The sequence below is a fragment of the Miniopterus schreibersii genome (assembly GCF_964146895.1).
Source record: "Miniopterus schreibersii genome assembly, chromosome: 4".
Lineage (NCBI taxonomy): Eukaryota > Metazoa > Chordata > Mammalia > Chiroptera > Miniopteridae > Miniopterus > Miniopterus schreibersii.
Window position 1 is genome coordinate 26,768,048 of NC_138105.1, and position 15,414 is coordinate 26,783,461.

Genomic DNA, 15,414 nt, shown 5'->3' on the forward strand with positions numbered 1-15,414 from the left:
ATAACAAAATTCCCAGCTTTGTTTCTTGGTTTGCAATGCATTGAGCTATAGTGTTTAGTGCGAGGTTACAAGCATTCAAATATTTTAACACTACAGGACTCAACAGCAGAGCATTGGAAGCTGTTTTCATGATGGCTCCTACCACAGCTGAAACACACGGCCGGAGGAGCCGAATTCATGTCATTTCAATACACAAAACATTACACCAGCACCACTAAAAGAATATCATTAGCACAATCACAGGAAAATAAAACATTTTACTTTTGATGACTTGAAGGAATAAGTTTACTTTAGAAACCTTGAGAATGCAAATTATTCTTGTAAATATCAGAAGGAAAATAATAGAAGAAAACTAGTTATAAAAAGAAAGAGTTTTTATATTGCTAAAGAATTAGGAGAGTGGGTTGTGTGATGTCTGAAGAAATGTGGCAGCTATTTGGTTACCTTTGTTTATTAGTGCTCTCGTGTTTCAGGGATAATGGAAAGCATTGCTGGTGCACAGTTTTATGATTCAAGCAATAAACTACTCAGCACAACACCATAAGGCTTGCCTAATATACACACATCATTGTACTTCGTTGTATAATTTTAAAAATAAAACAAATCCAAATTCTGACTCTTCATTTAAGCTCATAGCAAAACACCTGGCACAGTATTCGAACAACCGACTAGTATTTCACGTAAGTTCCCTTTCAAGGAACCATTTTCTCATTGACTGTATCTAGTGATCAAACATTTCTAGTCTTTTGAAAGATATTTTGGACTTAAACAATTTGTACGTTTTTTCTGTTTTTAATTAAAGAAATCATGGAAGTAACAAATGACTACGTGCTATTGCAAACAATCCAGAAATGCCTGGAGAGAAGTTATAGTCACTCTCACCTCCCGCTGCTTTACTCCCATCCATTAATTCCACTTCCCTCCCAAGGGTTAACTACTAATCACATTTTGAAGTTTATATTTTCAAACCATTTATGTATATTTAAGTATATATACTATGTGATGTGTATTCACATCTGTATACAAGTTGTTTTTTCTTAAATCTCAAATGGTATCATACAGTATCATTTTTTCTGACATGGCTATGTCCTAACCGCTGTCTTGCAGACATTTTCATGTTAGAATATATGTATTATCTATTTCATTCTTTTAACAGCTACACGGCAACCATTCTTCTCCTGATGAATATTTTTGTTGTTTCTAATTTCTCACCTTTGCAAGTTACATTTGCATGAACACCTGTGTGTGTGTGTGTGTGTGTGTGTGTGTACACACCCACATGCCAACTTTGTGCGTGTGTATTTCCTTAGGCAAAATTCTAGAAGTGGAATTGGTAGATTTCTATTGTCAATTTTTCAAATTGGTATGTTTTTAAAGTAGCACTCTACATAACCTAATTTTTTCACTAAGTATTCACTCTAAGTAATCTTTGTATTGTCTCTTTTCAAATGTAATAAAAATTCATGTTCTTTAGAGGCAAGGTTTCTGATCTTTCATCTAGAATCAAGTGATAACTGTTTCACTTTCCCTTCACAGAATAAAAAATTTAAAACTATGTAAACCATTGAACTGTTATTTTTTGATTAAATTTACCATAATTATAAGTTTATATGTGATCTACCTCATTCATTTCCTTCAAAAGAAAATTAAATTTTCAACAGCAGTTATTTTGATTTGGAAATATATACCAATAAACTTCTATAGCCTTATAAAACATATTAGGTTAAACAGCTTATACAGCCAAATATTTACTAATCCCCAAAATGTCCATTAGAATATTTTATTTATGATACTTGAAATGCCAAGGAAAAATTATACTCAGTGGCTCTCCTGAGACAATATTTTATACCTATAAGTATTCACCAGTTCTGAGAAGTGTGATTATGTATGCTATTTTTATGATTATTATTTTTTACTATTGATTTAAATTGTAAAAAAATATGAATTCTTTTTTGGCAAGGTAACACATATATCTTTGACTCTCAACATTCTCATAATAAACAATAATGAAAAATAATTACATTAGCCCAGCTGGAGTGGCTCAGCGGTTGAGCATCAACCTATGATCCAGGTGATCCCAGTTCCATTCCTAGTCCAGGCACAGGCCAGGGTTTCGGGCTCGATCCCCAGTCGGGGGTGTGCAGGAGGCAGCCGATCAATGACTCTCTCATCACTGATGTTTCTATCTCTCTCTCTCCCTCTCTCTTCCTCTCTCTGAAATCAATCAAGATATATTTTTAAAAATAATAATTGCATTGATATTAACAGAACCACTGTGAATTTAAAAGTATATAAGTTAAAACTGAAAATAGATGAAATGCTAAAAGTTTTATTTATACTGAAAGTATTCCACTCAGTGTTAAGATGAATACATATGTAACTGGCAGGAGAAAATGCAAGTTTCTTAAGTTTTATTTGATATTCTAATTAACTTCAGGCAACACAAATGACTTACCTTACCAGTGTCACAGTCAGTTCCGTCCATTGGGGGATCCAGTTTGGTTCTGCATTCTTTCTCACCTTCTACCTTGCACCACAACCCTGTGCAGATAACATGCTGAAAACAAGGGCATAATAACTAATAAGGGAACAGTATCACATTTTTGAGGTTAAAGCAATAATTTTTGAAAAAGCTATTTGAATAGAGTAACAGAAATTATTTGAAAAAAATATGCTTTAGGTACTTTTAGTATTGAACTTATGATTGAACTAGTATATGGATTATTTATAGTGGTGAGAGGATTGATACATAAAACAGGAATTCTGCTTAATATATTTAAATATATTTAAATTTCTTTTAATAAAACACAGGGGATCATGCAACATTGAGTAGCTGCAAGAGAAAAGTGCGCACTGAAAGTCACTGTTTACACCACTGCATGAGCCAGGTCTGAAGAATGAAAACGCCTCCTGTCCTAAGGGTTGAATGCCAGGGCTAGTGACTCACGACCTCACTGTGCATCCTTAGGCCTTGGCACAATACAGAGCACTCAGTGGGTGTATTTCCATTCATTACCAGTCATTTCACCTCAGAAGGAATGAGTTCTAGATCCCTAGGACACAAGCAACTTTTTCTAGGAAAAAGTTGAAAGATGAAGTTGTTTTCCACATAAGCACATTACTAACAAATTGCATAGAAGCATGAAATCCATGAGGAACAGTAAAGGTGATGAAAGGGATCTCTAGCGAGCATGACTGTGCCGCCACCTATCCAGGTATTCGGAGAAAGGAGTGGAAGTGAACAGGTCAACGAAGACAGACCAAGTGGCAACGTGGACCACACGATCGCGAAGCGCGGGGAAGGCCCGCGTGACGACGGGAGGGCGCACAGGGAAGGGAGTCCTGGGCAAGATTTTACAGAGAGAAGAAGCAGGTCCTCAGTGTCCAAAAGGACTGGGGACTCTGTATTTGGAGGGAAAAAGAAGCCACCTAGCAGGTGACCAGCAAGTTAAGATAAGAAGGTTATTTTAGGAGGTTTACGCTGGTGATGGTGTTCAAAACAGCCTTTTTAAAAACCATGGCTCAAATGAACTTATGACCCAGATCTGGGAAAGATATATTTAAGCTAACATTTTAAACAGGTCTCTTACACCTCTAACAATGGATGTGTCACAACTCCCAAAATATTATTTTCCTATTCTTTCTTTATTTAAATATTTAGATTTCTGAAATGTTTGTAAGCTCTTAAAAACTCAACAGTCTAGGAAACAGTGTGCTATATTTTATTTATGTTGTTTTACCTGCTGTGACAGATAGTTTTCTGCTTCAAAATATTTCATACAAGTATATCTTATATTTAGGATATGATTTAGCTTATCTTGTATGCTTTCATTTCCACATATCATTTATCAAAAATTCATCCAGGAACTTATTTTTAAAACTCCCTAAATCAAATTGCTTCTGTAAAATATTTTAGACTCTTGAAAATAAACAGAGAGGTTAACTGTTTAATGTACTTTTGAGGACACATTTATATTTGAATGAACAGATCTCTAACCTGAGATTTTAGTTCCTAAAAGTGGGGATTTTTTTTTTCCTGCTAAGACCTTTATGTTAAGGATGTTTTATAATCATGGGGTCAAATGCTGAATTTTCTGCCAAGGAAGAATGTTGCTTTACTTATATTCAATAAAGCTTAGTTGTGTGAAAACATGAATTATTTCAGTCAAGTTCATTAGTTAACCAGTACACACTGAACTAAAAAGCCAACCTTCTGTTCTGTAGTTTTAGGATAATGCTCGCTTGTTGAACACTGTTGGTGGTCTGAATTCTGACCTTCTACCATTATCTACTATTCAAAACAGCAGGTACTTTAATTGATTTCCACTTGAGGCACTGAGAGCATAAAAGCAAACTTGGCAGCTTTTCAAGATAAGCACAGTCGTGCAGAATAAATCTCTCAAAGAGGAGATCTCTCTACCCTTTCTGTTCTGCAGGTCTAAGGACCTCATGGTAAGTAAATCACAGCCTCATTTTTTAAAATAACAGATCCAGAATTTCAAACCAAACTGTCTAAAATAAAGCAAGGAAATGTTGAAGAAATGGTGTGGGCCATTTTGTTTAACCTTAAGTGGAATATCTCAGATGTGTGATATTAGAGCTATGTAATATCAAGCCCTTTCTTAAGATAATTCGGGGCAGGGTGGGTTATTTTGTTAGAGCCAGACAGGAGTCAGAGTTGAATTTTTTTCAACTTAATTGCTGAAACCACTTAATACTTCGATTAAGAGAAGAACTTTCAAGCTTAAAATGCTTTGTGTAGGAACCCAGAACTCAGCATTTCCTAGCAAACTAATAAAAAATAATACAATATCCTTTTTTTTATTCTTCCATAATAAGAAAAGACCATTAAAAGCACATAACATGAATCTTAATGTTTATCTCAAATAGACTTTTAAAATGTTTACATGAAAATACTACATGTTTGTTTTAAATCAAATATTTAAATGGAAGATTAATTGCTCATGTGTAACCATCATAAAATTTATCTTCAAAGATAACCTGTACCCATGTCTTTCTTTATAGAAAGACAAATAGTTCCATTAAGATGTTCTGACAGCTATGTTAAAATAAAAAACTTAAGCGCATATACATGAAAGAAACAATTAAATCTTGAATATGTAAGTCTTCGTTCTTCCACATATTATGTTCCAAAATACAATTTCAATAACTTAAACATTTGATTGAAAATGTAATTCAGTATAGAATAATATTTTCAAAAACAGTCTTTTCCATCACAGAACACCTTAGTATCATTAAGAATGGAAGAGAGGAAGAAAGCGAAAGAGGTACTTAAAAAATAGAAAGAGAAGACTCAAAATAAATAATAAAATGCTGAAATCTAGTCCTTTGTAAATACTAATAAAATTGAAAATTAGCAAGAAAAAAGAGGAGGCAAAATAGACACTATTAGGAATAAAAATTGAAGTCATAACTACAGATACTATAAAGTTTGAACAGAAATAGGATGATTATGAACTTTATGACAATAAACTTGACAACTTACATAAAATAGAAAAATGTTTTTTAAAAACTTACTAAACTGGTCCCAAGAAGCAATAGAAAAGCTGAACTGTTTTGTAACCATGCTATAGTTAAAATTTATTCTTAAAAATTGTCTCTCAAAGAACACATCTGGTCCAAAAACTAACCATCGCTCAAGAGATTTATAAATTCTCAATTTATATAGAAAAGAAAAAGAGGGACAGTTCTAAACACACTTTATATACCGAAAGCAGAAAGGATTTTAAAAGAAAGTAAAAATAGTGATCTACCTCATTACTAACTTAAATTTAAATACATTAAACAAGTTTTAACATACTGAATCCAGCAAATGCTTTAAAAAGGTCATGTACCATGGCCAAGTTGGTTTTTTCCTTGGAATAGAAGTTCCTGCAATATTAGATATTTGATTAATGTAATCAAGCACATAAGTAACTTTAAAATCTGTAATTTTTATATCTATGGGTACAAAGCATGAGATGCAATTCAACATCCATTAGAACATTCATTAAAAAAGAAAATTCTCAGCAAACAAGCCATTGAAGAAAATGTCTTCATGATTAATGGACATTTATGAAAATCTACAGCAAACATCATTAAAAAAAACCACAGTGAAATGTTGAAAGTTTTCTTTTAAGATTAGGAAAATGACAAAAATGGCATCTTGGCACTAACATAAGGAAGTGAACACATAATATATTCAAAATGGCAAGAGGGGGGGAAAACTCATTATAGAATCCTCAACTTAGCTAAAATTTTATTCAAGACTAAAGGTTAAAAAAAGACTCTCAAGGAAACAAAAACTGAGTGTTTACCACCAACAGATCTGCCCAAAAGGAATTTCAAAATGATGTACTTCAAGAAGAAATATGATCTCATAGGAAAGGACTAAAATGCAATAGTGAACAAAGAGACTGATAAAAATGAGGATAATTCTAAATAAACATTGACTACATAAAGCAACAATAATTGGACTTTAGCCATTATAAACCTTCTTTAGTAGGAGAAATACTAGAAATCTAGCTCACTTACATCTCAAAACTGTATCCCTTAACAAAGGAGATTTGGCTGCTAACAGTTAAATAAGTTTGTCTTTCTTTTTACCTCCCAACTCCACGTACTTCAAGATTGCTAGTGGGAGACGTTAATAGGCGTGGGAAGAAAAATGTAGACTATGCCTAGCAAGCAAATAAAGTAGCAAGTTGCAAGGGACTCCTCAATAGAACATACTAGAAAGTTAAAAAAAAAAAAAAGTCAAGGAGTGGCCCTGGCCAGGTAGCTCAGTTGGCTAGAGCATCATCCCGATAGGCCCAGGTTGCGAGTTTGATCCCTGGCCAGAATCCCATACAAGAATCACCCAATGAATACATCAGTAAGTGAAACAACACATCTCTCTCTCTCTCTCTCTCTCTCTCTCTCTCTCTCTCCCTCAAACCAATCAATAAATAAAAAAGTCAAGGAGTAAGAGAAAATTTAGAGAAAAGAGAACTGTCACTACCTAGGTGATGAAGCCCCAAAGAATGAAAAGTGGGAAGAAGCTATTTAAAATATTTGAAAGAAAAATGATCCATAATTCCTTAGTATGAAAGAGAGAGAGAGATAAAAGGGTTCTCCCTCTGGAATGGGGGAGTAAGTTCCTAGAAGACAAACCCTTCTGTAAGTAACCATAAACCAAGGACAGGATACAAAAAGCAACTTCCTGGTGGTTCTGGAGAGTGAAAAAGACAGGTCAATTTTTCAGGGAGTTGAAGATTGGCACAAGCTGAGTTCACCATTTTTGCAGCTTTGACCTAATAGTGGCTTGTGGTCATGGCATGACACTGAGTGGCTAAAGCAACAGTAAAGAGAGAAACTGGGGTGGTCAAAGCTCCCGAAACTAAAGGGATAATCCCCAAAGGGAAAGAGTTAGAGAAGCCTAAATCTTTAGTTGACACCCAACCCATACAGACATGAGACATGCTCCAAATAGCTGAAATAAGGGAAGGGTGAACTCAACCAAGATATGAGCAGCTGTACACTGTAGGTGAGACAAAGTTTCCAGTTTGAATCTAACAAACTTAATTGCCTCTGAAAACAAAACACTCTTTGGAAGAATAAAACAGAATCCAGAGCATCTGCAACAGGGATCAGCAAATTTTTCTGTAACGTGCCAAATAGTATGTATTTTAGGCTTGTGGGCCATATGAACTCTATTACAACTATTTGACACTGTCATTGTAGCTTGAAGGCAGCCAAAGAGGACAAGTGGACAAATAGGGGTGACTGTAGTCCAGTAAAACTTTATAAAAAAGCTAGTTATAGGCCAGTTTATAAGAAATTAATCAGTTAATATATAATGTGTTAATATATAAATATGGCAGAATAAAAACATTTCTACACAAATATTCATGCACAAATGTTCAGAGTAGCCTTACTCATAATAACTGACATCCCAGATGTCTATGAAGAGGTGAACTGATAAACAAAATAGTTGATCTACCAGTGGAATACTACTTAGCAAGAAGAAAGAACCAATTACTGATATACATAAAAACATATAAAGAATGTATGACTTTTGAATGCAGAGGAAATCTGGTTTCTCCAATTGAAAATAGAAAGGAGAAAAGGAAAAGGTAGAGCATGAAAATGAAACACAAACATAAAATAAGTTGACAATAAAAATCCTAAAAAACACTAATTTCCATAAATGTAAAAACATTAAACTAGGTGATGAAAATAGAAAGAACTGTAACTTAGTTTAAACAGAAAAAATATAAAAAACATAAAAATATAAAATTAGCTTTTCTCTAGTAGACATACCTATTTATCTACATCAATATCCATATTTATATCTGGAAAGACTGAAGATAAAGTATGGAAAATATTAGCCAGGATGGTGTTTCTTATGCCAGACAAAATGTCTTAAGGCACAAATCATAAAAAAAATGGAAAAGAAAAAACAGATCGAGCAGATGAAAAAACCTTAAATGTGTATGCACCTTGTAATATAACTCAACATATATAAGATAAAACAGACAGAATTACAGGGAGAAATAAAAAAGTCAATAGTTAGAGGTGGGCATTTTAACATAGGCTTGTCAGTTACTGATAGATCAATCAAACCAAAATAAGCAAACAAATAGATGTTTTGAATAATAATATTAATATGCTTCATCTAAGATCTAGTGACAAATAACGAACTTTAAAGAACACTCACATTCTTTCAAGTACACAGAGAACAATTACTAAAGCTTATCATAAATTAAACAGGAAACTTCAGTAGATTTTAAAGGACTGGCATCACATGGGCGACTTCATCTTATTGCAGCGCAACAAAAGTAGATATAGATAATAAAAAGTTACCTTTTAAAAACCCAAAATATCTCTAGTGCTAAAGAAATACTTAAGCTGGAGGAAAATGAATGAACCACATGAAATTTACTTGCAGAGTAGGGAAGAATTTGTATAATATGGAAAACAAAAACAACAACAACAGCATAATCCATGAGAAAATTTGATGGATTTAACACTATACAAAGTTAACACACAATGACACACTGTTTATAATAACGAATTCTCACCTAGAATATAGAAATAACTGCAAATCAGCAAGAAAAACAGAAAACTGAAAAATGGGCAAAAATGAAAATAGGCAACTAACAAAGAGACTTAAAAATATAAAAACCCATGTCAATAAGAAGTAATGGAAAAAATTAGTTGTGTGGAAAGAAATTAAAGGGCTAGATTATCCAGTTAAATAAGCTGCCAACAAACTCATGTACTCACAGGATAAGATGAAGCTTTGATTACATGGCCAAACAGGCAGAATCAATTCCTGGTCGTTTTAACCCACCATAACTTTATGGGTCTTATAGGAAGGAAGGACTTTATAAATTTATAACTTCAATCTTGACAACACGATTTATCAATGATGCTGTCTGAGTTGCCCAAACAACTAGCCATCAAGGGCAATTTCATGTTAAGCCTTTTTAAGTCCAAATTCCTGTTGCCCCTGGAGTTACACAAATCACAGTGACTCAGTTTCTAGAATTCTTCGTAAGATACCTTAATTCACTGCCAGCCTGCTCAATGGATCAAATAAGAGGTTTTAGAAGACCTACATATTTTGATGTATCAAGTTGGTATAAAAGAAATGTAAAACTGGAACTTTCTGTATAACTTTTTAAAGTCACCATATGACTCAATTACACTAGAAAGTTTTCTATACAATATACTATGTATACAACTCACAATGTGTCTGTCCAAAAGCAAAGGCAGAGCCTTAAGTTTCCTGGAGGTCTTCAATTTTTTAGCACACTTCCTTATTACTCAGAAAATGCAACTTTTGTGTGGCCACTTCTTACTGGTTCTAGGGAAACAGCCATACCTCTGTGTTCTCAGCTAGGCTATTACAGGCAGCTATTGCAATGACTTGATGCAATTGGAGCAGGCTCAGCCACAAGATGCCAGATGGCCTAGAGGCACCAGGACTCAGCAACAAGTATATCCAAGAAGTTGGCATATTGATGCAGAAGAGTGAGCTATTATTGCTGGGGGTCAAGATGTTTCACAAGCATCTTTACAGCTATTTCTTTGGGTAAATTTATCATTAATTAGATCAGCATGTATGTAATGTTGGAGTCTCTAGTGCTTGTGTATAAATGTTTACAAGTATGAAAGAGCAATATCTAATTCAAATACTATAGACCAACTGCCAAAGTCTCTAACATTCTACCAGAAACACACATGTTGAAAGGTTGCTATGAACCCATGTTCCATGCAACTTAGTAATTATTTATACTTGAATGGAAATGGAATGGTCATAAGGATACCTGATTAACTTAAGTATAAGCTGTGAAAAACATAAGTGGTCTGCCCTTATAAGTTGGTTTTTATGGAGTCATAAATTAATATTTTATTGAATCATAATTACTGAATTAATTAATTTGGTTAAATTAGTATTTCAGGTTATTTTCTTATTATCTTGACATGTCATATACAGGCATATCTGGAAAAGATTGTGGGTTCAGTTCCAGACCACTGCAATAAAGCAAATGCTTTAGTACTAAAATATGCTAACCATCTTCTGAGCCTATGGGGAAAATGGTGCTGATAGGCTTGTTCTACACAGGATTGCCACAAACTTGCAAAGTGAGACAAAGTGAAGCACAGCAAAATGAGGTACGGCTGTAGCTAATTTACAACCCCTATTCCATCACTCAACTGTTTCACTTATTCATTTTACAAATATTTATCGAGCACTCTCTCTGGTGCTAGAGGTACAGAGATAAAAATGATTGAAACTCCTTTGATGTTATGGACTTGCCTTCTAGGAGGTTTGTCTTGTATAAAGTCTAGATGGCAGATTGGTAGATGTGACAATTCCATGTGTATTCACTTGAAGGTATATGTATGTGGCTTAACAAGCAGAACTAATAACTATTCCCCCTGTTTTTAAGTTATACCTCCTGACACTGTCTATCCTGTACCTACTTATATCTCTACTTGGATGTCTAATAAGCATCTTAATCTTAAAACATGGCCAAAACTCCACTCCAGGGTATTTTGCTTTCTATTTCCTCTTGCTATAGTTCTTCTAAGATAAATGCATGGTTTGCTATCACATCCCTTCAAATCTCTAAACAAATGTCACCCTTTACAGGAAGCCTTCCCAGATTACCCTATATAAAATAGCACCATTCCTACCTTCCCATCTAGGTTATTGGATATTGCCTATCCTTTTTACCTGAATTTATACTTCTCCAAAACACTTATCCCCAACTGACATATTATATATATTTGCTTACTGTCCGTTTCCCCAACTAAAATATATGCTCCATGAAGGTGGGGGCTTTGTTTCCTGCTGTGTTATAAGTGCACAGAGCAGTGTCTGGAAAGTAGTTGGATAAATATTTGCCAAATTAGAGACTGATTTTGTAAATAATCTCTTCAATGGCTCTATCTACCTAGTTCCTACATTTTGCACGCTGCACTAATTTGGGATCTAAATGACGATTTTCAAGGGTAGCACAGAGTAAGATTTTGGAATCACAGAAGTCCAACCTCTTAGTTCTAAGAGGCTCTAAAATTATCTGTAACAGCATCAATAACAAAAATGAAAATAAGTAAATAAAACATAATGTAGACCCACTTCTCATTCTACAGAGTGTGGCTTGGAAGGAAAAGGAGTTTTGACTAAGGTTAACGCCTTATACGAGGCAGAACCACTGTTAGAGCCCTGGCCTCGTGCCTCTCCAGCCAGACTGAGAGGTATGGCTTTTCCTTGGCTGCCCACAGCAGCCTAATCCTTCCTGGCATCATTTTTTAAATTGTCCTTGATAAAGATTACACACAGATTAGAACTAGGAAAAAAACTGATTTTATAAATAAAATTTTCAAGCACATATAATTTGAGGGAGAAAAAAAGGAAAACATTTCTGGAAACTTAAACCTAAAACTTAATTTTATTTGCAAAATGCTTCGTTTAAAACAAGGCACATCCTAGGATATGGAGGAACATAGGTTTAAAATTCCCTAATAAGTTGTACTTTCAGAGGTGGGGGGGACAAATGAGTGCAAGCGTCAGTGAGAAATGACCATGTAAATAGAGCAAAAAGCCTAGAAAAATAAATCAATTAAGGTATTACTTAATCCTGACAATGTAGATGCTATAGCTGATAAAATGAATTCTGTTTAAACACAAGATATGATTTAAGGGCTTCCTGTACAAAGGACAATATGTAAAGGAGTTCAAGTGCCATAAGAGGTAGTAGAGCACAGTGCTTACAATGTACTCTGTTGTTTGGACTTGCATCTAACACTCCCTCTTAACAGGTGAAAGAACTTAATTGTGTTATTTAACTTCTACAGGCCTCAAACTGTTGATCTGTAAAATAGAACTGAATAATAACTATGGGCTATAATTGTTATAAGAATCAAAATAGACCATAAATATAAGTGATTTATATACTATGGCATATATTTTAGAGTTCAAAATATTGTAGAGTGGTATACTAGTCAAGTTTAACTAACTGCTGTATGATAGGTCATTAAAAATAATTTCCAAAAGCCTTTTAAAATGTTTATGAAAAATAATCTAAAATTTACCAAAAGTATGTCTGTTGTTGTTGATTTACTGAGTTTTTCTAACACTTGGGATTCTTTATAAAACATGAAAATTTTCCATTTATCAGCTCTATCAATTCCCTATACCTTATGAACTGAAACCATCTACTGCACAATACAATGGTAACCATACACAGTTGTTGTTGTTTTAAAAAAAAAAGATAATCATATTGACTGTAAAAAAAATAACTTCAGCATGTGGAAGTATCTACCCACAAAACCAATCCTGTGTACCTCAAACATTTATTTTACAATGAAGATTTAAGAAAGAAAATTGTATCCAATTTTTGATCATCTAAGGGCCCAGAGGTGAGAGCAGAGGGAACAAGAAGATGGGGAGACGAGAACGGAGCAGAATGGGGCACAGAGCGCACAGCCTCAATGGGCTACTGCTCGCTGGCCCACGGCCCCGCTGCATGTGAGCCCGTGGGTGTCGGGTCACAGGCGCTCACCTGTACCAGTATCTTTGGAGCCCCACTATTGCCAGATGAGTATTATATTCTATACATCCTTTCACACGTCACATTTCATGCAGCTCCAACTCCTTTATACGTCCACTTATTTTAATCCTAAATCAAATATTCACCAAGCGCCTGTCCCGGGCCAGCCAGTGGGCTAGATGCCGAAGGGAACTGAGCCCTGGCGGAGCTCACCCGCTAGCGTGGGGAATCAGTACGTGGGAAAAACAAACCAGTGAGCAACTCCTTCGTAAGAACCACAGGGCAGAAAATGTCATGATGTCATAAACTCTCTTCCTTGTCATGGGTTTGAATTATGCCAACGGTAATCCAAAAGGGCATTATCTTCAGCAAGGCCACCTCCTTTGAAGCAATCGTAGACGCTTAGAGAGAGACACAGTTACCAAGTCGCTCTAAGTGTGACTGTCAGTTTATTCCTGAAATAGAGAGCGTGTGTGTGCGTGTGTGTGTGTGTGTGTGTGTGTACACGCAAGCATGTACTGGGAAGAGACAGGCAGCTCTGGGACTGGCAGAAGGAAGAGAGAGAGAAAGAAGGAAGGGCAAACAGGGCTAAAGTTCTCACACACCTAAGAAGGGTATTTTGCACAATCGCCCAGCCGTCAGATTTCCAGACTGGTCAGTGGGCCTCTCTGGGTAATTGCTAACTGTTCGAATACACACAGACAGACACTGCTCAGTTTACCATCACGTATTTACTCTTTTCCTCTGGTTGAACTATTTAAAACTGTACTCTCTAATTTTTATCCCTATAGAGCGTACTTTTAACATTTTATTTTCAGGGTTAAAAGACAACTCGTTCCCCATAATTACATATTCATATATTGTTTTATTACATTTTTACCCAGTTACCTACCATGTAAGAAAGTAAGAGATTTAAAATAAAAGCATTGCAATGGCATAATGCAAACATCTCCCTGACTTAAGTGCCATTTCAAAGTGGAAATTCTTGGGTCATTCCTTATTAATTAAATGCCCACACCCATTTCCATCACCTCCAAAGTGCAGGGAGGGGAGAGGGCGCAGGAAACTTTTCTTAGAAAATTCCGCTTTCCAAGAGTGGGGTGATTTTGAGCCACAAACTCCAACATAAAGTCATCTTCCCTCCTCTAATCAATACTTCTAAACAATGAATGTGAGCGTACACTTTACAAATCCCACCTGGACACGACCCTTACCTGCATCTCTTGACAAAAGGAAGCCAGTGGCCCAAAGAGAATCTGACATTGCTCATCAGCGGTGTATGTCATCCCTGGCAACTTGGAGGGGACCATCACGGAATTGACACTCTGGGGATTTGTCTGTAGCAAGCAGTTACTGGCCTTTGACCTGGCAATATGCAGATATGTGTAAAATTTTGAATTTAATGTAAAAAGTTGTTATCATTAGCATGCAACAGGAAATATTTCATAAGATGAAAAATAGGTTCTTACTTTTATTTATAAGTATTTCTATTTAATGTTTATAGAAATTATTCCATATACGAGAATCATTTATTTATAATTACCTAAGATAATTCTAATAATTATGTTCAAGGAAACAGCATTGTTTGAGTTATAAAGGTCTTTCATATGGACTAACTCAGCTAACCTACATAACACCGTGAGGTGGCTTACTATTTTACACATCTGTTAGATGAAGAAGCACAAACTCAGAAATCATCTTGCCCAAAAAGAATGCGTGAAGGTAAAAAATCAACTACATTCAGAGATTTAAAGAATCTATGGAAAACATTCTCCAGGGAGTATTCATGGTACAAATATGTTTGTACTTGACATTGTAACAGGACTTCCATTTATGAGGTGACATTTAATTTTATCATAGTTTTGATTCACGTGAAGGCAGACCAACAAAATCACACATGTCCCTCAGAAACGCCTGAGGGCCGCTGTGCCAGTGAGCCGGTGTGTTCACGACATACTCTGAGCGCTGCTGGCTACATGATCACGACAAAGAGCGTGCACAGGATATATCGTACATGTTTCAGAGCAGAGTTATGTCAGTGTAATAAATGTTTTATTTTAGTAGATTTTTAATATCCATTTAGCAGAAAAAAAATGGGCTTTCCAATTTAAGTAGTATGGAAATGGAATAAAATTTATCTGTGCAGTGAAATTAGCTAGCGAGGTGTTTCTGTATTTCTTACTTAGGCTTTTGGGTACTTTAAGCAACTCTGTCTTACTCACGGCTTCCACTGTTTCACCTGCTCCTTCTATGGCCAAAGGAATAACTAAAGAACAGGGCTTTAAAATAAAAATTAAAACAATAGTAATAATTTTCATTTATTTTCCCAAGCAGGCAGAAGCTAAGTGTTACTGCTGTTGAAGGCAGA

General features: G+C 35.2%; 1 protein-coding gene across 1 annotated transcript in view; it reads right to left on the reverse strand.

Moving 5' to 3' along the window:
• Positions 1–15,414, reverse strand: part of ADAMTS19 (ADAM metallopeptidase with thrombospondin type 1 motif 19) — a 219,024-nt gene that overhangs the window by 80,434 nt on the left and 123,176 nt on the right. The window contains exons 10-11 of the mRNA XM_081135323.1: positions 14,261–14,411; positions 2,456–2,557 (exon numbers count right to left, since the gene is read on the reverse strand). Coding sequence (XP_080991449.1) covers positions 2,456–2,557; positions 14,261–14,411 — 253 coding nt within the window. The remainder of the gene's footprint in view (positions 1–2,455; positions 2,558–14,260; positions 14,412–15,414) is intronic.